This window comes from Octopus bimaculoides, chromosome 2 (genome assembly GCF_046866305.1).
Source record: "Octopus bimaculoides isolate indiv1 chromosome 2, ASM4686630v1, whole genome shotgun sequence".
Lineage (NCBI taxonomy): Eukaryota > Metazoa > Mollusca > Cephalopoda > Octopoda > Octopodidae > Octopus > Octopus bimaculoides.
In genome coordinates this window covers 171,319,220-171,344,958 of record NC_142929.1, presented here as the reverse complement: position 1 = coordinate 171,344,958, position 25,739 = coordinate 171,319,220, and the positions used below count along the sequence as shown (strand labels likewise).

General features: G+C 36.8%; 1 protein-coding gene across 9 annotated transcripts in view; it reads left to right on the top strand.

Moving 5' to 3' along the window:
• LOC106876845 (protein SERAC1) overlaps positions 1-25,701 on the top strand; it is a 38,426-nt gene extending 12,725 nt beyond the window's left edge. For all 9 annotated transcript variants that reach the window (XM_089348076.1, XM_089348074.1, XM_089348077.1 and 6 more), the window contains exons 5-17: positions 348-398; positions 1,733-1,858; positions 3,300-3,418; positions 5,298-5,414; positions 7,441-7,560; positions 10,223-10,385; positions 11,490-11,640; positions 13,592-13,739; positions 15,205-15,305; positions 17,593-17,690; positions 19,549-19,725; positions 21,550-21,693; positions 24,509-25,701. In XM_089348076.1, coding sequence (XP_089204202.1) covers positions 348-398; positions 1,733-1,858; positions 3,300-3,418; positions 5,298-5,414; positions 7,441-7,560; positions 10,223-10,385; positions 11,490-11,640; positions 13,592-13,739; positions 15,205-15,305; positions 17,593-17,690; positions 19,549-19,725; positions 21,550-21,693; positions 24,509-24,696 — 1,703 coding nt within the window. In that variant the 3' untranslated portion in view covers positions 24,697-25,701. The remainder of the gene's footprint in view (positions 1-347; positions 399-1,732; positions 1,859-3,299; positions 3,419-5,297; positions 5,415-7,440; positions 7,561-10,222; positions 10,386-11,489; positions 11,641-13,591; positions 13,740-15,204; positions 15,306-17,592; positions 17,691-19,548; positions 19,726-21,549; positions 21,694-24,508) is intronic.
• The last annotated feature ends 38 nt before the right edge of the window (positions 25,702-25,739 follow it).

Here is a 25,739-nt window from a genome sequence, read left to right as displayed (position 1 = left end):
AATTAAGTAGCTCAATACCCATCACTACACTGCTACAGATTCTTAACTACTGCTTCTCGGTGATAAGCTGATTAGAGGACACTCCTCTTGAAAATGGTACTACTCAACGATAGATCCTCTTGTAGTCACTTGACCTGTTAAAAATAGCTGTCAAATTTCTATCAAATGATGCTCCATGTCTTGTAAAAATGCTAATGCTGATGCACTATGTATGAGAAAACAATCTTTGACCAGAGGTTTTCTCACCAAGATTAATTTGGGTTAAATGACAGCAGCATATATGAGTAACATTTATGGAAATATATTCTGTTTGATTATGACCCATCTCTTAAATATTCTTTTTCCAGCTGACCTAAACACTGGCCCAGTAAAAGTAAAACCAAGAAGTGATAAGCTAGGTAAGGGAAATTTCCTTATGTAATCAAATAACAAAAATTACTACTAAAACGTTTTATCCCTATGATAGTTTTAACAAATTAAAATCTGAACTTCAAGGAAATCAGTAGTGGTCTGTGTGAGCAAAAATTCACTCAGCAAAGTTCACAAATCTGTTTGTAAGAGGACAAGAATTTTCATCTTGCCACATTGTATAAACTTATCCAAATTTAGGAGTATAACCTAAGCCAGGTCAAGTGAGTTATATCAGTTTGACCTATCTTGAATTGACTTTTTCTTTTTTTCTTTTTTTTTTTTTCTTTAAAAAGAAAATAGATGTGGTTAATGAAAAAGGATGTTTATGATGTTTCTGACAAAAGTTACTACCTTATCCTGTATTGCTCTATAATGATCTGAACGCTGAAGTAAACTTGAATAGAAAGATCTAGGGATGCTCAACCTCACTGACAGTGAACTGGCATTACAACATATGCCAAAAAAAATGCCATGTGGCATTTGTTGTGTCTCTCTGCACTCCAAGTTCAAATCCTGCCAACATCAACTTTGTCTTTCATTCTTTTGGAGTGAGTAGATAAAGTACCTGTGAACAGTAGATCAGTTTGGTGACATTGTTAGAGCATTGGACATGATACTTTGCTGTAATTGTTTCAGCTCTTGGTGTTCTGAGTTCTTGAGCAGCTGATTTAACACCACCACTTGGTCCTTTGCTGCCTTTAGCCTAGTTCATTCTACCGCAAGTATTCAATGCAGATCTTATAACTTCCTCCCTTATCCCAGCAGCCTGAAAATACATATACGCATATATATTAAAACAAAAAGTAAAATTCTGGTCATAGTTACCAATGGTTTCACATCCATGAAAGCCACAGCCTTGTGGACAGCTCATTAGACTCTCTCTCTCTCTCTCTCTCTCTCTCTCTCTCTCTCTCTCCCCCTCCCTCCCCCTCTCTCTCCCTCCCTCTCCCTCTCTCTCCCTCTCCTTCTCTCTCTCCTTCTCTCTCTCCTTCTCTCTCTCTCTCTCTCTCTCTCTCTCTCTCTCTCTCTCTCTCTCTCTCTCTACACACACACATATATTTATAGGGTTATTTGTATTACCTTCTATCTCTAAAAAGTAGAAAATGTTGAGATTGCAAAAGATTGGTATGTAGCATAATGCTGTATAGCAGACCCATACCAGCATTTGAAAATGAACCTTAAAACATTGATCTAGTACTTAGTCACGACCATTTTAATTGCAAATCAAAATACTTTCATGCTCTCTCATGCTCCCTCCCTCTCCCTCTCTCAAGGTTAAACAAAACAATATAATCTGGTTCTTGTTTCTATTTATCCACAGCTGCTATTCTACCCTGGCTTATGTCGCAGAGCAATGACCACTGGAATCTTCTGAAACTGGCACAATCAGAGAGTCGCCTTGCTCGAATTGTTGGAGTCAAGAGACTTGTTCAAAAGACTTGGGAAGGCAGTTATTTGTTTGTTTCATTTTTTTGTTGATTTGTTGTTTTTCCTTGTTTCAATTTTTGTTCCCTTTTAATACTTTAAAACAATTTGGTGTCCATTTATGATTGTTAATCTTATTCCATTTTTCTCCAAATGCATTTGAAAATGTAACACCAAATGCATCTTTATGTGTCTCAGATGCATACATTAATCTTGGGGAGGGAGTTAATTGTGTTTCTTGCATTCAGCGTAAATGAGAATGTGCAACAGTCTTTAATAACATTATATTTTGTAGCTGTGTAGATGTGTGATATCTGGTGTTTTACTTGTAGATTTTTTCTGTTTGTCTTATCTATACTACTCTATTTACAATGGGGACAATTTTTATAGTTGTTTCTCACATATGATTTACCCCTACCTTTAAATTTCTATATTTTGAGCCAATCTGGAAAACTTATGCATTACATGACATGCTAGAAATAACTACAAAATCTTCCTCTGATCACACACTATAATCTTAAAAAGGAAAGGATGGATCTATTGGCTAATGTAGTTCTAGATATACTATGCCTGATAAGAAAAAAAAGGTGGATGGACATAGCTTGGTTGTGTTTGATTGTAGTTTTTTCTCAATCAGAACTGACCTGGAGGTTAACAATGACAGAAACAATCCTGGTATACTCGTACACCACAAAATACATATTTGTAGGCACACCACAAAATACCTGTTTGTAAACAATCAGCTACAAACTATATATCGTTAGTCTTATATTTCATTTATGGCACCATATAGACCCTTGAGAATAGCATGAGTACAATCACTCAGTTTGATTTTTCCTTCACTTTGGATGAACATTTCAAGCAACTGCTCAATTTCCAAAATTATAATGAGGATCTTCCTGAACTTGTTGCTTGGCATTTCAATCAGCCAAGCTTTCATACAATCCACTTTTGGTTTGTGGTATCACTTTATGTATTTGGTTCTCTGACAATTGCACACATAAGAAAGGAAATTGATGTTGTCTTTGAATACTAATACATTATGTGACCTCCTTGGATTACTTCTGTCTATTTCTATCAAAAGTTGGCTATCGGTCTTTGGTGTTTTTATGCATATCTTCTAGATTCAGTTGATTGAGCTCATAGAGATGAATGAGCAAAAGAATTTATCATCAGGGTTAGCAGCCTTTCAAATTTTTTTTATGTCTTCTTTCTTCCAGCACAAAATTCAATCTTCTTATCCCTCTCTTTCTTCCTTATACCTTTACCCTTTCTCATATTGCCCCTGACTAATTTGTCATTCCTATATCCACCCACACCCTCTTTTTCATTCTATATATATTTCCTATTTCCATTACAACCTGGGGTCCCTTAATTTCCCTTGTTTATACTGTTTTTTTTTCCCTCACTTCCACAAGCCTGACATGTTTTCCCTATGAAAGAAATGATCTTTTTTTCTACAGACTATGAATACCGAGAGATACGGCAAGCAGCTGACTACCGAACTTTCATTGGTCTTGCACGCTCAGAAGATGCTGATATGCGGTTTTTCAGAAAGCCTCCTCAGATTACTGATACAAAGGTATCATTGAATCATTGTTTCTCATTTCATTTTGTCTTGTTTGTTTGGCTTTGGATTATTGTTGTCCTGTGTCCATTCATTCAAAGTTAAATTATTACAATGACCTGAAAGGAGCTTCACTACCTTGGTGTTCAAGGTGTTCAATTCTGGTTTATTGTAACATTAAGCAGATAAGACAGATGTCTCCCACTTCACTTTATAGACAGAACAGCATTCAGATAACATTTCTAATAAGAGGAGCTGGACTGAGCACTAGAAATAATGGAATACCTTTCAATTTTACTGTGCTGCCACTGCTTACACAAGAGGAATGGCTCATTATGAAATGAGCCATTCCTCTTGTGTAATTTCTATCATTTCTCTTATCAAACAAGCTTACAGCTTCAAGAATAGACACAGCACTAATCATTTATCTTTACTAAAATTAACAAAAAGCATACAATGAACTTGCCATGGGGAGTGGTATTCAAGATTCTGACCAAAATCTTCTTCAAGTCAAAGGTGACTGAAGTGAAATAAAAGAGAGACGTCTGTCTGAAACATTGGATTCTTCCAGTTCCCCCTGGCAAGGTCACTGTGATCTTTTTCTTTGTTTTTCTCAATAATACAGGTCTTGCCAATACAGACCAACAGTAGTTTCTTTGAGCCTTGTTTTATCATATTTATCTTTGATACCCTTATAGGAAAGTGGGTTATACATCATTAGATGTATACCTGACTTTCCTATATAAAATTAAGAATTAACGGAACGCTGAACTCCAGACTATCAACTTAAACAACATTTATTCAGGTGGTAAATATATACATCTTTAGCTCTTGTTGTTACAGCTTCTGTGTGTGTGAGCATGGTTGTTGGGACGTTGGTATGTATATGTGAGCGAGCTGTCTAGCGTAAGTTCGAAAGATGGAGAGAGACAGCTAAACACGTCCGTGCTCAATCGCTGGCCAGCAAGAAAGAGACAGATCAAAGCGGGAAAGCTTAGTATGTTGAATTCCACGCATGCGTGAGACTACGCATGCGCACGGCGTTACTACACCCTATTAGATGATAGGGTGTATTTGACTCTTTTCAGTATTTAACCATGTAGCATTTAAACTGGCTATAACCGGCAGAAATATTCTGCTTGTTTTATGTTGAAGCTAGCTAAGTTCTCACACCTACCCTACAATGTTAATCTAAAAACAAACAATGACATCCTCAAAATGTTGAAGCTACAAGATAATACATGATTAAATTTTGAAAATGTGAATAAATAAACATCACTTTTGACAAAGTAATCTGAATACTAAAGGATTAAATACTGTGGAAAAATAAAAACTAGTACTAGACAGAAACTAGACATTTTCCTGGGGTTAAAATGTAGTAACACAGTTCTTTATAGTGGCAAAAAATGTTACCTTTTATTAAAATAACTTTGTCATTATTACACTGGTGTTTGGAGTGAATGAACATGAAATTTTGATGAAAGGTTTTACTTTAGATCACTTTAAAACAGGAAATTTGTGTCCTAGAACTCCAGTCAGTCCCAGGTAGATTGATATCAAAGGGATTAAACAATATGGTCCTAGACATAATGTTGGTTGGCATTAGGAAGAGCATCCAGCTGTAGAAACCATGCCAAATCAGATTGGAACCTGGTGCAGCTCCCCAGCTTACCAGTTTCAGTCAAACCGTCTAACCCATGCCAGCATGGAAAGCAGATGTTAAATGATTATGATGATCTGCTCAACCAGGGAGGAGGAGCTACAGACTTCAGATGTAGAGGGCAACTGGAAATTCCTACGGGACAGCTTACTGAGCACCACAGACCAAAGTCTAAACAACAACAATTAATTAGAAAAGAATACTGAAATATATGAATATTATTTCATATTTCAGCGGGAACTTTTAACAGAATTACGAGAATTGCTATCAAGTCTTCCTGTGACAGAAGATCCATGTGTTGGATACTTCACTTCTGCAGGTCTTCAAAAAAAGGAATCTAGAGATTTAGGGGTGAGTTTTTGAAAAATTTTCTCTGTTGTTTATTCTCTATTCTCTTGTTTTTTGTTTTTTTATTTGTTTCAGTCATTTAACTGCAGCCATGCTGGAGCACCACCTTGAAGTGTTTTTGTCAAACAATTTGACCCCAAGATTTATATTTAATCCTAGTCCTTATTCTATTGGATCTCTTTGCCGAACTGCTAAGTTATGGAGAACTTAAACACATCAACACCAGTTGTCAAGCAATGATGGAGGGGTGCAAACACAGACACAAGCTTCATGTATATTCTTTTATTCGTTTCAGTCATTTGACTGAGGCCATGCTGGAGCACCGCCTTTAGTTGAACAAATTGACCCCAAGACTTATTCTTTGTAAGTCTAGTACTATTCTATCGGTCTCTTTTGCCAAATGGGGACATAAACACACGAGCATTGGATGCCAAGCGATGTTGGAGAGACAAACACATATATGTATGCGACGGGCTTCTTTCAGTTTCCATCTACCAAATCCACTCACACGGCTTTGGTCGGCCCGAGGCTATAGTAGCAGACACTTGCCCACGGTGCCACGCAGTGGGACTGAACCCAGAACCATGTGGTTGGTAAGCAAGTTACTTACCGCACAGCCACTCCTGTGCCTTTCAGTTTCCATTCACAAGGCTTTGGTCAACCCAAGGCTATAATAGAAGACACTTGCTCAAGGTGCCATGCAATGGAAAGCAAGCTTCTTAACATACAGTCACACCTACTATTTGTTTATTTTTTTTATTTTCTTCATATAAATATCTTCTCATTTCCAGGAGAGATTGCTTTCAGTGATACAGAGGTGGTTGCTGTTAGTACATTCAGTATCTATATTGCAATAGTGGTAGTAGCATTGTAGTATTGGGTGTTGTAGTGTTGTAATGGTTAGTGATAGTAGTTGTTATAGTGATATTGTATAATGATTGTAGTACTATGGTAGTTCTTAATATCAGTAATTGTAGTAGTCGTTGTAGTAGTAGTAGTTAGGTATTAGTGTTTTTAGTACGAGTATAACAGTTGCATCAGTGGTGAAGATGATAGCAGTGATCATGGTAGTTTGACTGGGGACTGTCTGCTTTGGCATGGTTTTTACAGCTGGATGCCCTTCCTAATGCCAACCACTTTACAGAGTGAACTGGATGCTTTTTATGTACCACCAGTCATACAGTTCCATTTACTTATTGAGCCAGAAAAACAATCTTCACTTGCTTGCAAACTTGTAGTGTTTGAGAATAACCAATGAAATTGATAACAGTACATAACTGGTATTTACATTGTTGAGCCTAGTGTGATATAAAGCAAGGTAAACCCCAGCCTGTAGAGAGGCATAAGTATAGAATATGCACATGTAGTCCCACAACCATCCATGTCTTCCCTAAAATGGGAGCGAAGGTCTATCCCCTTTCATTTATTAGTTCACTTTATTACTGATTTAAATGTTAATATTGCATTTAAAATCATCATCTCTTGAAAAACTTCCTGCTTCCTACTTACCTTCATCTTTTCTCTTTCTAAGTTTCATCTCCTTCTCATTATAACTTCATCTCACTCCAGACCCTACCACTATCTTTCTTATCTCTGGTGAAATATTTAGATCAAAAGATTAAAATATGAATTTAAAATAACAGTAGCAACATCAGTTAGCCAGTTTTCATCTCAGTAGTTTCATTCTACTATTTCTGATACACTCATTTTTGCTCTGTTGTTCATGCATCCAGCAGACCATACTTGCTTCGTTTCTTTCTTTGTGTACCTTCTGCATTTAGTGCATATGTTTTGCTACTATGTAGCATTACACTTCATACACAGGTATCATACAATCTACTCTTCACTTGCAAAGAGAACCACCTTTGACTTTTGAAGTAGGACTGTGAAAAGGAATGGTGTAAAAGATGTTAACTGTCTCATTTGACTGTTTAGAGATTTGTGGTGTGCACATGCAGATTTGTTTGTGTGTGTATGTGTGTGCATGTTCATACTGGCATTTAGTTATTTTAATTATCTATTTTCACAGAGATTGTTCTGGAATCTAGAAAATGCTGACAGTGTTGAAGATATCAATAAAGATAATGCTGCTAACTCAGAGTTGAGCATCTTAGAAAGTCTTCTGGAGGCCATATTGAGACAGTCAGTGGTAAGTAAACAATTGTTGCCTGGTCTTCATCTATTTCACACAACCCATGCTAGCATGGAAAGCAGACGTTAAACGATGATGATGATGATAATTGATCAGATTTTGTTATACACACCTTGACACCAATGTATGTACAACACACAAACATACACGTGTGTATGGCATGGCGATTTGAAAGCACTAACAATGCAAACTTGTCAACTACATTACATCTGTGCCTATATATATATATAATTACCTTATTTGGAAACAGACATGGGCTGGAACAAAAAGGACATCCAGCCAGAGGAAGTTTGCCACAGCAAATGCAGTCCAGTCCATAATAGCGTGGGAAAGGGAATGTTAAAATGATGGTGATTTTGTATGTATATTTAAAACTGAGCAGTGCTTCATGAGATTGCAGTGCTTAATTGAACATTACCAGTAGTAAAAAACACTGTTCTTTGGATGGAGAAGAGGAGAACTTGGCATTGGATCAGGATTCTATTTACTGTGGTTAGTTATGCAGTAGAAACCAGTACACATACATCGTCCCAACATGGAAGAGGGTCATTAAATGATGATGATGTCCACAACAACGATTATGTATGTGTGCAAGTTGGATTGGTATTTGTATGATGTAGAATGAATGACAGTAATGATGCTGATGGTGATGAAGAACATAAGAACATTGTAATCACAACAAAGCAAAGCATCGGCAATCTCTCTCCCACTTTTCTCTCACCATTTATTCTCTCTTGCACTTCGCCTCTCCCTTCAGTGTGGCTGAAATTGCTGTAATATGATGACAACTGTTATTACAAAAAAAATGTGAAGGTGTGTAGTGTAGCTTAGGGGTTAGGATATATAGCTCATGTTCATAAGGTCATCATTATAAGGTCATTCCTGTGACTTGTTGTGTCCTTGAGCAAAACACTTTATTTCATGATGCTCTAGTTCATTAAGCTGGCAAAAATGTATAGTACCTCTATTTCAAATGTATAGTACCTCTATTTCAAATGTATAGTACCTCTATTTCAAAATGTATAGTACCTCTATTTCAAAGTACCTCTTTGTCACATTCTGTGTCATGCTGAATCTCCCTGAGAACTACATTAAAGGTACACGTGTCTGTTATAGTAGAAAGGATTATTATTATTATTAAAAAAAAGTAGTGAGCTGACAGAACCGTTAGCATGCCAGGCAAAATGCTTAGCAGTATTTCGTCTGTCTGCACATTCTGAGTTCAAATACTGTCGAGGTTGACTTTGTCTTTCATCTTTTTGGGGTTGTTAAAACAAGTACCAGTTGAGCCTTGGGGTTGATGCAATCGACTTATCTCCTCCCCCAAAATTGCTGGCCCTGTGCCAAAATTTGAAACCATAATTATTATTATTATTAAAAAAAGGCTGTGAACCAGCATAATTGTTACTGCACTGGGCAAAAGGCTTAGTGGCATTTCTTGCAGTTATTTATATTCTTAGTTCAAATGCCACTGAGGTCAACTTTGACTTTCAACCTTTAAGGGTCAATAAAATTAGTACCAATTGAGCATTGGTGGGTGATGTAATTGACTAACCCCTATCTCCTTAAAATAGCTGGTCTTGTGCCAAAATTTGAAACAATTATTATTATTATTGTTGCCTTTGCACAGCTTCTAACGCTGGAGATGTACTACGGTGTCAGCTGTTCACTACCTTGAACTAAGGTAACCCCCTTATTTTTTGAGCACCTACCGGAGTATTCAAGCGGTTCAAAGCAGTGCTGTTTTCTGCAAGTGCTCCACCCTTATTGCAGCCCCTATTTGTTCCATGTACTTCTCAAGAATTTTACTCACGGTTCCCAAGGCTCCAACAATTATTGGTACTTCTACCACCTTTTTCGGCGATCACAACTGCTTAACCACCCAAGCTAACCTGTCATGTCTATTGACTTTTCTTTCTTCCTTATCGCATACTTTGTTGTCAGCTGGGTATGCTATATCTATGATCCAGCATAGTTTGCTTTCTTTCTCAATTAAGACTATGTCTGGCATCCTGTTCTCTATCTCATGGTCGCACTGAATCATAAAATCCCACAGGATCTTTGCATTATCATTTTGGATGATGCCTTCGGGTTTATGGTCGTACCAATTTTTTGCTCTGTCGTTTATGGTCGTACCATTGTTGTCATCATTATTATTTTTTTTTCCTTCTTTCTTCAAATTTTCTTCCATTTCTCGCCGAGTGTTTTCCATACACCTAGGGCAGAGAAACTCATTGTAAGCATTCCTAGTTTACACACGTAAATTCACAGGTGAAATATGTATGTACAAAAAAATTTATAAATAAATAAATTCATGAATGGATGTTGTTTTCCCAGTGATAATGCTCTTCTCAGTACATGAGTCATTCCAGTTAACACGATTTTTTGCACTTCCTGTAGGGATGGTAAGCCTGGTATCATTTTCAAATAGGTTTCAGTACCTTTTTTTATCATTGCTAGAGATCCTACAATCACTGGTACAGTAGTCGCCTTGAGGTGCCACATTTTTTCAATTTCTATTAGCAAGTCTTTATATTTACTGATCTTGTCAAATTCTTTTGCCACTATATTGTGATTGCAAGGAATACTCATGTCAATTATTATTATTGTTGTTGTTGTTGTTGTTATTACTTTTCACGTTCTCTCCCTTCATTACTAGATTGGAAATAATACAGTGGAAATAGTACACAAAGGTGGACTGGCTCTTTTACGAAGATCTCTGTTGAGTTACCCGGACAACGTCCATCTGCAGCAACTCTGTGCCCGTATCCTTGGTAACCTTGCCTTACTGCCAGAAACCCATGAACATATTGTCCAAAGTGGTAAATTCCATTGTTGCATTCATTCTCTTCTTTGTCCTTCTCCCTTATGTTACCCTCTTAAATTTACACGCTTTCTCTATTTGCCTCTTCTTTCCTCTCTGCCTCCGTGTTTTTCCTACCCATGCATTCAACCATATATGTATGTGTGTGTGTGTGTCTTTTAAATTTGTTTTCAGGAAGCGTTTTGAATATACAAATGAAGTTCCTATTCCTTTCTGCCAGCCACGGTCTAATGATGCTAACTGGTGAACCAGTTTTTTGGGGTTGTATCAAGCTGTACCAATATAAAATATTAAATGTATATAAATACCATCCAAGAATTATTATTATTATTATTATTATTATTATTACTATATTAGGTGCAGGAGTGGCTGTGTGGTAAGTAGCTTGCTTACCAACCACATGGTTCCGGGTTCAGTCCTACTGTGTGGCACCATGGGCAAGTGTCTTCCACTATAGCCTCAGGCCAAACAGAGCCTTGTGAGTGGATTTGGTTGACAGAAACTGAAAGAAGCCTGTTGTGTGTGTGTGTGTGTATATATATATGTTTGTCTTTGTGTCTGTATTTGTGCCATCACCACCACTTGACAACCAGTGATGGCATGTTTACATCCTCATAACTTAGAATAAGTACTAAGCTTTAAAAAACAAAGTACTGGGGTCAGTGTGTTCAACAGAAACCCTTCAAGGCAGTGCTCCAGCATGGCTGCAGTCAAATGACTGAAACAAGTAAAAGAGTAAAAGATTCATTGTTATCATCGTCATCATCGTTGTCGTTTAATGTCTGCTCTCCATGCTGGCTTGGATTGAAAAGATTATAATCCTTTCTACTATAGGCACAAGGCCTGAAATTTGGAGGAAGGAGACTAATCGATTATATCAACCCTAGTGCGTAAATAGTACTTAATTTATCAACCCCAAAAGGATGAAAGGCAAGGTCAACCTCAGCGGAATTTGAACTCAGAACATAGTGATGGGCAAAATACTGCTAAGCATTTTGTCCAGTGCGCTAACGATTCTGCCAGCTCACCACCTTTGAAAAGATTATAATATATATATATATAAACACACATTTATATACTGATATTTGTATATTTATTGCAGGGTGGGTGAGTATCCTTGTGAAATGGTTGAAATCTGTGGATATAGATGTTTGCCTCAACACAGCACGTGCCTTAGCCAACATGGACATTGACAGTGCCTCAGCCATGTACCATGATGGTATTTATGTCCTCCATCCTATATACAGATCCAAGTAAGTAGCAATATTTTATTTTCCTTTCACCCTCAGTGATTTCACTTTACCCACCTCAAAAAAAAAAAATTAAGTGTTTATTTCATTTTGATGATATTAATGGAGAGACAAATGGTTGGGGGTGATGGTAGGGGAAGCGGATGTATACTTGACAGGGACATTTTGAGCAAGGGACACAGATATGTGCGCATGTACATTATGCTTCAGCGTCCATCTGCACCACCAGTTTTACCATGTTTTGCAAAGGTGAGCAGGTCTTCTTGAGCATTACATGTCTCCAGTCATCTTTATCCTTTGTCATCTCCTCCGTGAAACTCAACATCCTGAGATCAGTTTTCACCACTTCATCTCATGTACTTCCATCCACCCTACCCATATATATATATAAAACAGGGTAACTCTGAATCTCCTCCTGTTCAACCTACCCACTGTTTTCCTTATCATTCTCTGGTTCACTCTCACTAATCCTTGACATTTCTTTTTTCCCTTCTATTACTCCCTTCCTTAATATTGTTATCATTGTTACTGTAAGTTTTATCCTTCTGTTCCTTCTATCATACATCTCATCATTGCGCCTAAAGTCACTACCTGTTCTGCTATTCTTCCTCTCTGTTGTGAGTGCTTTTTAGTCTTGTGAGTTACAAGGTAACTAGTTTAGGTATCACTCAAAAAAAATACACAGTACATTCAGTAAAGTAAATGACATTAGTAAGGGCATCTAGCAATAGAAGGCATAACATAAGTGAGACATTGGAGATAATGTCCATTTACCCATTAAATGTATTAAGCCTTTCAACCCATACTAGCATGGATTGGAATTAAATAAACACACACACGTACATACATAGTGCATCATATATTTGTGAACACATCTTTAGTGGGTCATAAATAGAAGATGACCTTAACATGATCTCAAGTAGCATGCACTAAATTTTAACTTTTTCGTTTCTCTTCGAAACATCTCAACATTATTAACATAGTATATTCCAATCTAAATCAGGGAACAAAAAGATACGCCATGCTTGTGGCTGTAGCTGCCAAATACCACTAGAGTAATTCAGAGATCATTAGTTCTTGACTTGAATGTGGCCAAGTTCTTCATGTGTATTGTCCAGAAAGAGTTAGAGGCCTCTGTGATGGTGGTGGGAGGGGGAGGAAATGCCATTCCTTCCAAGAGACAAACATTCTCACTCGTCAAACACATTGTCAGGAAGGCCGAGTCTGTTCTGCAGATTCAGGACATCATCTATAACAACAGTATATTAAATTTTCTGTTTGATGTCTATCGTTTGTTCTCAATTTTCTGCTACTTCATACTTTTCTTTACCTACAAAATGTTTAGCTGTCATTTCCTCTATGTCACTACTATTTCTCCTTCTGTACTATAGCTTTCCCATTTTTCTATTTTCCACCAATGCCTGCCCTTCTCTCTCACCTTAATCAATCCTCAGCAATGGTCCCCTCTTTTACCACTCTAACGGTCATGTTACTTTAAACAAATAAAGACAAAATAGTACAGTGAGGGTCCTGGATCAAGGTAACCTCACAAGTCCTGATTTTATGATAAATTGCATCAAGTGCATTTTGTAAAATGGTGGTTGAATGGTTGGGAACATCATAGGCTCAAAAGGCCCCTTAGTTTTGTTTTGCCAGGGTCATGACAGTCTCTCTCTTGTATGAGTGCCACAAAGAAATGCACTTAGTACACTCTGTAAAGTAGTTGGTGTTAGGAAGGGCATCTACCTATAGACACCATGCCAAGTGAAAATGAATGAGAAAGGCGTGGTTCCTTGGCCATGTCTAGCTGGGCATTAACCCCTAAACAAGATCTGACCCAAACTGTGATGACCTCTCCAATCCATGCCAGCATGGAAAACAGATGTAAAATGAGAATAGTAGTGGAGGTAGTGATGTAACTAAATTTCGATCATAATATTTTATTATTTTACAGGGAACCCATATATGCAGATGTTGTGTTTGTTCATGGTTTACTTGGAGGTCCATTTAAAACGTGGCGACAAGGAGGTTCTGACCAGAAAAATATTGCCGAAGTGGAAGAGTCAATATCTCAAGGTCTCTATACTCGATGCTGGCCAAAGGTAAGATATTCTTTTTATTTACTTCCTTTCCTTTCCTCTTACTATTTTTACAATTTTTTTAAAGTTTGAATTTTTTTTCTTACAAGGTGAGGCTGAAAAGTTTGTAGGATAACTATGAAGGAGTGATGCTACAGCTGTAAAATTTTGCATACATTAATTTCAACTCTTTCTTATTAATAATCACATTGTTTCTGACTGTTCAAAGAAGACTTCAAAAGTAACTAGTAATGACCTCTTGAAAATGGACAAAATTTAGCATCATCATAGTGTTATCAAGTACCCGCAGAAAAAGGATTTAGCTCCCAGCGACATTCATTCTGGCATGATTAGGGGATGATGCTCTAGCTTTATCAACAGTGCAAAAGTAGGTCACTGAATTTAGGAGAGGAAGGGAGAGTCTTGAAGATGACCCAAAATCAGGACGTTCTGCAACTGTCACCACCAAGAAAAACATTGATATATATCTATATAGGAAAGCAATAGCATAGATTGTAGGGTATACTCGCATAGATAGTGGCATATGCCATAGTTCAGCATAAGCATAATATAGATAGTAACTTAGAGCTCAGCATATCACAAATAGTAGTTTAGTAGCATAGAAAGCAACATAGAATAATTAATAGTGTAAATAACAACATAGATAGCTTGGCAGTAGCATAAGCATAGCATAAATTGTAACACAGTGTAGATAGAAGCATGATAGTATAGATAGTCGACTAAACCTGCAAACCGGTTTCAGTTTTCAGTTGTAATTATTTGGGAAAGAGAGGAGGGTGACAACCTTCACTTCCTTATCTTTCTTAAGTCACAAAGTCTGATCCCTGATGGAGTTGATCCTGATAATGTACACCTCTTATAAAAAAACTGACTGACTTATTGTTTAGCCTCAAATCTGCCATGCTTGAACAGACCTGTGATCAAACGTTTTCTAACCATAGCCACTAGGACTACTCTTTCCATTGTAGTCTTGAAGATAGGAAGATGTAATTTGATGGAAATTTAGCTACTATTTATAGCAAGTCAACCATGTAGTGATTCCTTCATTGGCTTCATTAACTCACTAGGTGTGTGACAAGTAAATATTTACAGTATCTCCAATCAGGCATGTTCCTGACAGAGAAATTATTTACACTTAAAAAGCACCCATGTGAACATGATATGGTTCCTGTGCCGGTGGTACATAAAAAGCACCATCTGAACGTGGTCAGTGCCAGTGCCCCCTGACTGGCTCCCATGCTGTTGGCACATAAAAAGCACCCACTACACTCTCAGAGTGGTTGGCATTAGGAAGGGCATCCAGCTGTAGAAACCTTGCCAGATCAGATTGGAGTCTGGTGCATCCTACTGGCTTTCCCACTGCTCAGTCAAACCATCCAACCCATGCCAGCATGGAAAGCAGACGTTAAATGATGATGATGATGATGATTTTGCTGAAGAAAGAAATCTGTTATTTATTTTTAAACAGAGCTGGTTACCTCAAGATTGCCCACATATTCGGATTCTTACAGTCGAATATGATACCTATCTCAGTGAACTATCAGCCATATGTCCATTCGACAGGGAAAAGTAAGTATTTGAAGAATTTCATATTTTGTCTTTACACTAATTGAAGTCTGGTGTCACAGTAAACACAGCCAATTCACTATGTTGCAGAATTTGGTGAGGGAAAGGGCATCCAGCTTTAAAAGTCCTACAAGGAAACACAAGGAATTGTCCATGAAGAATTGGAGATATATTACCAATCTATAAATAAAAGATCAATACTCTTTTACTTGTTTCAGTCATTTGACTGTGGCCATGCTGGAGCACCGCCTTTAGTCGAGCAAATCGACCCCAGGACTTATTCTTTGTAAGCCTAGTACTTATTCTATCGGTCTCTTTTGCCAAACCACTAAGATATAGGGACGTAAACACACCAGCATCGGTTGTCAAGCAATGTTGGGGGGGCAAACACAGACACACAAACACACACACACACACACACACACACACACACACACACACACACACACACACACATATATATATATATATATATATATATATATATATATATACGATTGGCTTCTTTCAGTTTCCGTCTACCAAATCCACTCACAAGGCTTTGGTCAGCCCGAGGCTATAGTAGAAGACACTTGCCCAAGGTGCCACGCAGTGGGACTGAACCCAGAACCATGTGGTTCGTAAGCAAGCTACTTACCACACAGCCACTCCTACATGACATATAAATCAACATATAACAGCATTTTGTATTGCTAACAAAATCGATGACAGTAACAACAATGTGTGGTTGTAGGGTTTAAAATTGTTGAATTACTTTTTATATGAATCAACAGTACAAATTATATATTTGTTATTAAGTAAAATACATTACTTTATACTTGGCTTAGTCTACATGGCTGATAATATGCATCCCATAGAGGGGCAAGCTGGCAGAATCGTTAGCACGCCAGGTGAAATGCTTAGCGGTATTTTATCTGTCGTTACCTTTTGAGTTTAAATTCCGCCAAGGTCAACTTTGCCTTTCATCCTTTCAGGGTCGATAAATTAAGTACCAGTTGAGTACTGGGGTTGGTGTAATAGTAGACTATGACCCAAGAGGCTGAGCTTAGGAAGATGGAAGTAATTGCTATAAGTCACCCATCTCTGTGAACTGAGAAGTCAGGGAATGCCATACGCTTGTATAAGCCCACCACCACCATTTCCATCTTTGTATTTATTTCACAGTTAAATAGTTACTAGTAGAAAAAGGACAGCTTGCTATAAGGAAAGAGAAAAATCACTTGCACCTTTAATGTGCAAATATCTTCCAGCCACATGGTTTCAGGCTCACTCCTTACCATGTCACACCTTCAGCAACTGTCTCCTGATAGAGCTCCAGGCTGTCCAAAGTCCTTGTGAGCAGATGTGGTAGACAGAAACTGAAAGAATCCTGTCATACATGTGTGTGTGTCCATATATATATATATAGGTACAGGAGTGGCTGTGTGGTAAGAAGTTTGCTTCCCATCTAAATGGGTCCGGATTCAGTCCCACTGTGTGGGCACCTTGGGCAAGTGTTTTCTACTATAGTCTTGGGCTGACCAAAGCCTTGTGAGTGGATTTGGTAGACGGGAAACTGAAAGAAGCCCATCATATATATATATATATATATATATATATATATATATAATGTATTTATGTGTGTCTGTATTTGTTCCCCTGCCATCACTTGACAACCAATGTTGGTGTGTTTATGTCTCCATAACTTAGCGGTTCAGCAAAAGAGACCAGTAGAATAAGTACTAGGCTTACAAAGAATAAGTCCTGGGGTCAATTTGTTTTCAACTAAAGGCAGTGCTGGTGGTGCATGATCACAGTGTAATAAGTAAAAGAATATATGCACACACACAAACACACACACTTGTCTGCATGTTATTGTCACATTGTTATGATGTCATGTGATAGTCGTAAATGAGTATAACTGTCTTGCAAGGGGTGTCCTTTATTTCCGATCATCCTTGGAAATTTGTCAAGTCATGGGGGAAAATTCACTTTATTTTGAGACGGATGAGAGTTCGTAAATATTAAACTCTTTTTCTTTTATTGGTTGATATTTGTGCGGGTGGCACATAAAAGACACCATTTCGAGCGTGGCCGTTTTCGTGCGAGTGACACGTAAAAGCACCCACTACACTCTCTGAGTGGTTGGCGTTAGGAAGGGCATCCAGCTGTAGAAACTCTGCCAAATTAGATTGGAGCCTGGTGTAGCCATCCGGTTGCACCAGTCCTCAGTCAAATCGTCCAACCCATGCTAGCATGGAAAGCGGATGTTAAACGATGATGATGATGATTTATTTTTGTTGATTTCCAGGCGGTCATTATTCGTTCGAGCCAAGATAATTCTTCAAAAGTTGCGCAAAGCTGGAATTGGTGAGCGACCCATTATCTGGATCGGACACTCTATGGGGGGTAAGTTGAACCCAACCTTTTCTGTCACTCAACTCTTTTTTAGTTCTTTTCTGATTTTTCTTTTTGTTTATTTTTTTCTTTTCTGACCTTGAATTAGAGAAAATAATTTTCAAATCATTCCAACTGTAAATTTATGTGGAAAGGAGTAATAATGAGGTTATTATAAATTCAGCACCTTCAGTGACATTAATAATATACTTACTAATTTTGGCACAAGGCCAGCAATTTGAGGGTTAGTTGGTAAGTCGATTACATCAGCCCTGATGTTTAACTGATATGCATTTTATCAACTCTGAAAAAATGAAAGAGAAAGTTGGCCTCTGTGGCATTTGAACTCAGAATGTAAAGATTTGGAAGAACTGCCACTAAGCATTTCGTCCAGCATGGTAATGATGTAACTAGTCGTTTCTTGGACTGCTTCCTTCTGAAGATAAACTTTGCACCTGAAATATAAAGTGTTTTGTAAAACTTTCTACATTGTTTGAAGCTTTCTTTATTTTCCTTTTCTTTTTGTGCTTCTGCACTACAATGTTTCAAGCAAACTACAACAATCTTGAATTCAGTACCTTAATCCATTACCTATCAGTGATCTCATATAAGATCACTTAAAAATTACAAATTTCGTAATTATCTGTCAATATTTACACATATCTAACCTTTTTGCTATATCTACTAGGTATATTTCTCTGATATTCAAATGAAGTTTGCTAATTTTTCACCCAATATCTCGCTTATTTCTATTTAAAATGTTATTTTGATCATTCCAACGTGTTTCTAAGGCTGTTTTATGCTAGAAATCAAAGTTTCATAAAAAATTCCAGTTAATAGAATTATGGGAGGTAATGGGTTAAGAAGAATTATAACAATAATTTGAGGGGACAAATGCAAAGTTAAAGGTACCATGACCCAACATCTGGTTCAGGGCTGTTGACAAAAGCCAGTTACTTAGGTGTAAAGTATGGTACTTCCAGTTCGACATCATATCCAAACTGCAATGACCGTTTTTGCTAGATGACTTCCCCATAGCTCAGACAGAACCAATGGAGAGATTACATGGCAAATCCATGAAAAGATGGTTGCTTGTTCCTACCAATTTTCAGTGAGAACTCCAAGCTTCTCTTGCCAATTCTAGCAGTAGTGAAAAAATTCAAGTATGTACCTTATTTTTCCAATTAAGTTCCTTTGATCTGAAGATGGAAGTTTAACCCCTGCCAAAAACTTTTATTGACTCCCATATATTGAGTCAGTAACACGTCTGTCACTTTGTAAGAATGATGCTTTTTTTTTTTATCAGTAGAAACTTAAGACTCCTTCCATTTTTGAACATGAGACAGGCCCAACAGAGTTATGTACCTTGTGTTGCACTGGTTCTCACACGCTTTTTTTTTTTCTTTTATTCTCTTACTCTGTCTCACTTTCTCACACACACACACACACACACACACACGCACACACACACACACACACTCTCTCTCTCTATCTCTCTATCTCTCTATCTCTCTATCTCTCTCTCTCTATCTCTATCTCTCTCTCTCTCTCTCTCTCTCTCTCTCTCTCTCTCTCTCTCTCTCTCTCTCTCACACGCGCACAACATTCCTCACTGCTTTCAAGCCAAGACAGGAGTCTCTATGTGGGCGTTTGGCCTACTTGAAATAACAGCCGAATCTCCCTCAAATCGCGTATTTCAAAGGAAACCTAGTGCTCAACTGATACTTGTTTCAGACCTTATGTCTATAATAGAAAGGAATTTAAATAAAATAATTTTGAAAAAAAAAAAATAATGAAAAAGAAATTTATTTAAAAAAAAAACTTGTTTCTTTTAATTCTAATTTGAATTCCATCATTTATTCATTGATAGGCCTTTTGATAAAACAGATGTTGCTACTGGATGAACTAATGGAGAGAAAAGTTGTGAAAAATAGTAAGGGTATTGTATTTTATAGTGTCCCACATCGTGGTTCCACCTTAGCAACATTATGGAAACAAGCCTGGTTTTTGTTGTATCCTTCCATTGAGGTTAAAGAACTTGACCCAGGTGGGTACAAAGACTGTTACATTTCTGTATTTTCTCAAACTAAATTTCTGTTTTCTAAAATCAGATGATAGCATTCCTGGTTGTAGAATCACTTTTCCTCTTTTGGTGATGTCATTAGAAAAAGTATGATTATAATCATCATTAACATTTTAATGTCCACCCACAAAACTTAGGCAGTTTTTTGTGTGGCCAAAACGCTCTTCCTAGGGTCCTTCAGACAATGAACTACTCAATACCTGGATATGTTTGTATTGCAGATTATTAACAAAATCACCATCACATAGATTGTAACATTGTTTTTACACAGCATGCAAACAGCATCAAGACAACGGAATGACACAAACATATGTGTGTGTATTGTATAGATTGTTTGAAGTGGTGTACAGATTTTATATATTAAGAAAAAAGAGGTAGTCAGAATTTTGAATAATCATCAGAAATATCTTTACAGAAAATTTATGCCTTTTATATATATGAGTTACTAAGAAAAGATTCCCTTTGGTCATGAATGACTATGGGATTGCACCTAGAAAGTTAACCTCCGAGGCACAAGTCCAAACAAGGTTGTTTATAGGAGACCAGCAGTTGCCCATGCATACCAGTCTCCCCTCTCCATGCCTCCGATGTTATCCAAGGGAAAGGTAAAGGCTGATACAGCTTGACACCAGTGACATCACAACTTATTTCTACAGCTGAGTAAACCGGAGCAACGTGAAATAAAGTGTCTTGCTCAAGAACACAACACACAGCCCTCTCTGGAAATCGAACTCACTACCTCATGATTGTGAGCCTGATGCTCTAACCACTGAGCTACGTGCCTTCACATAATATATATGTGAGTTACTAACTCATATATTTATAAAGACATATTTTCTGTGCAAGAAAGACGGCTGCACTGTTATGGTCATGGGATGTGATTGAATAATCTTTGAAGTTAACCAAGTTGTTGAGATACCCTCACGATCAGACATGGGTCTGTTGGAAGCTTGTGACAGCACAACTTTTCACAAAGCATGATATCAATTATTTAAGAAATAAAACATGGTAGGTGAAAATATGCATTTCATGTTATTGGTAAAAGCGGTGAGGTCAGCTGTTCGGATGTTTGACCTCACAGGTAGGTTAACAAGGAACTAAGACGAGTAACAAAATGTTATATAGATTTGTTCAAGCCATGCAAGTATGGAAAACAAATATTAAAATAGTATAGTAAGACAATAGGGTGACACCATTACTACAAGAAGTTGGAAAGATAAAGGAGGGGGATGAACTACTGTAATTGAATAGATTATAAAAAGTTAAAAGCAATTAAGAGCAAGACAACAAAAGGTGAAAACGGTTTTTTTAGAAAATTCTTTTTTCTTTAAAGAAATCTCAAAAATCACTTAAAAATTTTTTTTAAAGCTTAATACATTTCAAAAATCCCTAAAAAAAAAATTGTTTCTAGAACAATTCACTAAATCTCAAAGAATCTCAAAAAATTCAAAAGTTTCAGAATTATGAAGTTTTAAAGTTTAAAATGTTTCAAAAGTTGCAAAAGCTTTAAAATTCTTTTAAATTTCAGAGGCTTTAAAGAGTTCATGGATGATAGCATATTTAGTTAGTTTTGCTATGATGGAATTTGAAAACTAAAACTCAGAACTTTAAGGTGAAGAGGAAGAGAAAGCTTGTATTCATGAACCTGATAGACTGAGATCTTGATTCTTATAGAATTTCTTTGGCACCAATGTTGATGAAATCATTTCTTATCATTCCTTCTTCTCTCTCTTTTTTACATTACAAAGTTTTCTATAATTTTTTTCCTTTTCCTTCTCTCCTTTCCAGATTCTTTGTTTCTTAGAACACTTCATAAGAACTTTCAGGAACTGATTGTTTCAAGTGAAATAAAATGTGTTAGTTTTGGTGAGTTACAAAAGACACCTCTGGGCATGCGCTTTCAAGCACTCATTGTTCCTCCTCACTCAAGTGGTACGTAATATTATTTATCCCTTTTTTACTTGTCTTTCTTTTATATGTGTAAGGTTTTTTTCCTAATCAAACAGACTTAATTGGAGCTACCCAAAAGCAACATCTTCCTTCTCCAAAATAGTGGTGGAAAACCTCTTCTTAAAAGCTACAAAGGACAGTCCCTTGGTGAGGACAACCATGTGTTGCCATCCCCTGCCCCTTTGTTTCTACTTTATTGTAAATTATGAGATTGAAATTTGCAATGGATATGGGACTACAGCTCCCAGAATGCTGGATAAATTTTATCAGGAACCCAAAATACATGAGTAAACATGCATAAAAGGTTTCCTTCCAACTTCATCTCAAGCAATGTTGTGAGTGGAATGCATGAATACACATGGCCTGTTGGGGTCTCTGGAATCAGTGTCACTTTACAAGTGACTTCAGGTCATTAAACAATGAGGTTTACACCTTATACAGATGTAATCCTCATAGATTAATCAATACTCTCATATCAAAAAGCAGCATGCTGGCAGAAACGTTAGCACGCCAGACAAAATGCTTCGCGGTATTTCGTCTGTCTTTACATTCTGAGTTCAAATTCCGCTGAGGGCAACTTTGCCTTTCATCCTTTCGGGGTCGATAAATTAAGTACCAGTTGCATACTGGGTCAGTCTAATTGGCTGGCCCCCTCTCCCCAAAAATGTCAGGCCTTATGCCTAGAGTAGAAAACAATACTCTCATATCAAATAGTATGACAGTTTTGATACAAAACGGTCTGAATCTCCAAATAAAAACAATCTTTTTGGACTCTGATGGTTGGTCGATGGTTCTGGATGCTTTGAGTTTGATGGTCCTTTATACTGATAGGGGTTGGGTGACCACATTTCTTTAGGCACCTGGAAACTTTCATCAGAATATCCTATCCACTAGTTTAGTGGAGAGGATTGGATACGTGCTGGGATTGTGAAAGATTATCTGATCAAAGTGGGTAAGTTTAAACTCTAACAATATGGACTTTGCTAAACCATAGTGGGTCTTCTAAGTCATGTTTAGAGGTTTATTGAGACAGTGTGGGATGTTGACAATTCAAGGTGGTTATGTACACAGACCCAAAAGTTTTTGGTGTGTACTGAAAGCCTAGATATATGTCTAGACAAGATCTAACTATTGGAAAATTAATATATTGTTACATTTATGTATTTAGCAGAAGTATAAACTGAAGATAATACAAGTAAAAATTAAAATAAAGATCAAATAAATAGTGTGTGTGTGTTTTTAATTGGCTAAGAGAAAAATGACCATCCTCAAGAATAACAATAACATATTGTTCTCAACACAGAAAATTTTCAGAGAGCAAATTAGCAAACTAGTTAAGCAGGAATTTGATGAGTGCAATCATCAGCAACTGGAAGTAGGTGCCATTAAAAAAAGAAGATTGGAACAGAATCCATTAGTTTTAATAAGGAAATAACACTAGAAAATGCTAAAATGAAGAAAGAGTTAGAAGGTAGCCTCAAAGAGGCTGATAGAAAAAACATTGAATATAAAGTGCAAGCACTGAGAATGTCTTGAGCATTTCTTTAAACCAAAATGTGGAGATTGCATTGTCTGAGCTAAAATGCATATGTTTAGACACAGAGGAATGAAGGCCATTCAACAGGGCCTAGAGGTGGAGACAGAACTTGGCAACAAGATCACATCTGGGCTTTTGATAGACTACAGTGAACATGTCTATTGTAATGGTGATGGGGAACCTGTGTAGTCATTGTTATGGAACACATCCTTCCACAGCTCATTTTTTTGATCTACAGTCCTATGTCAAACGCAGACAAAATTAGGCATCTGGCATCTAGAATGTTGTAGTGTTGCCGGACACTCAGTGCTCTCTGTCGGCAGAGTAATACAGTCATTAGAGAATATAAGAAATGATGGCTTGTGAACAATTCTTTGGTCTGGCTGTGCTACAAGAGAGCATTACTAGTTTGAGATAAACTCTAAAGGTATAGAAGTGCATTTAGTCACACAAGATGTATGCAGAATGATGAAACCATTCTGCATGCACTCATTCAGTGTCCAAACATTACTGATTTATAGAATTATGTTGAACATCTGTGGGGGACAGATTTGGGCTGTTATAAAGATTATCCAGCTGCCTTCTTATGGTATGTGGGCAGTTTTCCTCTCTGTGAGGCTATGGCAAAGTGATGCTGTTGTGGTTGAGATAGCAAGTATTGAAAACACTCGCTTTCCATTTCAGCCAATACCTCAACAATTTTTACAGTTACCACCTGTGAAGGAAGGTAGAAGTTGAGAAGTGCTGTCTTTAGTAAATTTGATGAAAGATGGCTTGGGAATATCTGGATGGTTCCAGAGAGATGACACTCCTCCCTTTGTTTTAAAGGGTATTTGAGGATATGTGGGGAGTTCTATTTTGCTCTAGGTTAATGTCTCTTTTTTTTTTTTTTTTTTTTTTTTGGAGAGAGTCTAAGTGACTCTCCTAAAAAGCGAGACGTAACAATTGATATTTATTTATTTATGTTTTTATTTGTTAATACTTTATTATTTTTCATATCACTGCATATTTTTCACTCAATGTAAACCCCACCCCATTATTTTTTAATCTGTCTTTATAATGCCCCCACCACCCACACTTATTGCCTTATCACAGATAAAGAACCACTTATTATAATTATTACTTAATTGATTAATGAAATTAGATAATTTCAAGATATCTCATTCATTATCATTCAACAAATGTTTGCATTGTATGTTTTTTTTTTTAATTTTATTTTTACTCATTTATTTTTTTCTTTTTTTCTTTTTGTATCGGTAGATCCTGGATTTGGAATGTATTATGGAATTGAAGCTAATCATGTAACTATTTGCAAGCCAATTAACCCCCAGTCCCTATTATATGCTGTAACATTGCAGTGTGTGCAACATTGGGCTAATCAGAAATTAGTAGACAGTGTAATGGAAGCAGGACTTTCAATCGAAGACCAGCTGGTTGGAATATTCTGAGATATGCATTCACGCACACACCGGCACTCCATCTGTTATGATAACGGGGGGGGGGGGGTTTCAGTCAATCCGTTCAACAGAACAGCCTCCTCATGAAATTAACATGCAAGTGACTGAGCTTTCCACAGATACGCGTACCCTTAACATAGTTCTCAGGGAGATTCAGCTTGACACAAAATGTGACAAAGATGGCCCTTTGAATACACACACACACACACACACGTGTGCACATGCTTGTATCAACAGTGTAATATTTGTAATCAATACTTTGAAATTAAAGGTTACAATGAACATCTTGATTGGAAATTTCATTGAGGAAACATTCTTGTAATTATTTCTTTCAAAGTAATATTTATAAATATATACTTATTCATGTTATTTATATAGAATAATGTTAACTGTTATATTACTTCTGTCGTCATCCCTAAAGCTTTGAGCATAGATATGGATGCCTATTTTGTATTTTGGATGCTTCAACAACTATTTCTGCTCAGCACCAGATGATTACATTCAACCTTTTGCATAATATTGTTTGTGGAAGAAATCTAACTGGAATGTTTTTCTGTCCTTTTTTTTCTTTTTATTTATTTATTCTTTTCTTTCTCTCTCTGTATACACATACAAACATACACACACACATATATATACATGTATATTGTTTTTGTTCTAGTTAATTTATTGTTTTACTTTAATTTGACTATGTCAATGAATGTGACCCACTAACGTGACAAGTTGGCTGATGGTTAAATTGAGGACAAACCATGCACTGCTCTTGGATTGTTATGGTGAAAGAACAGAAAAAAAAACTTCAAAAAATTAAAAGCAATAAATAAATGAAGGAATTCACACATAAGAGAAGCAATCAATGTAATGTTGATTAATGTTTGTCTTAACTATTCTTAATTAAAAATATCTGTTGTTGCTAATAAGAACAGCTTAAGATCTGTAATTTAAATCGGTTTACATTGTATAAAGTTTCCTGAAATGGATAAATTATCAGCTAAAGTTGTTTGAATTTTCTTTTTATATGTGTTGTATAAAAG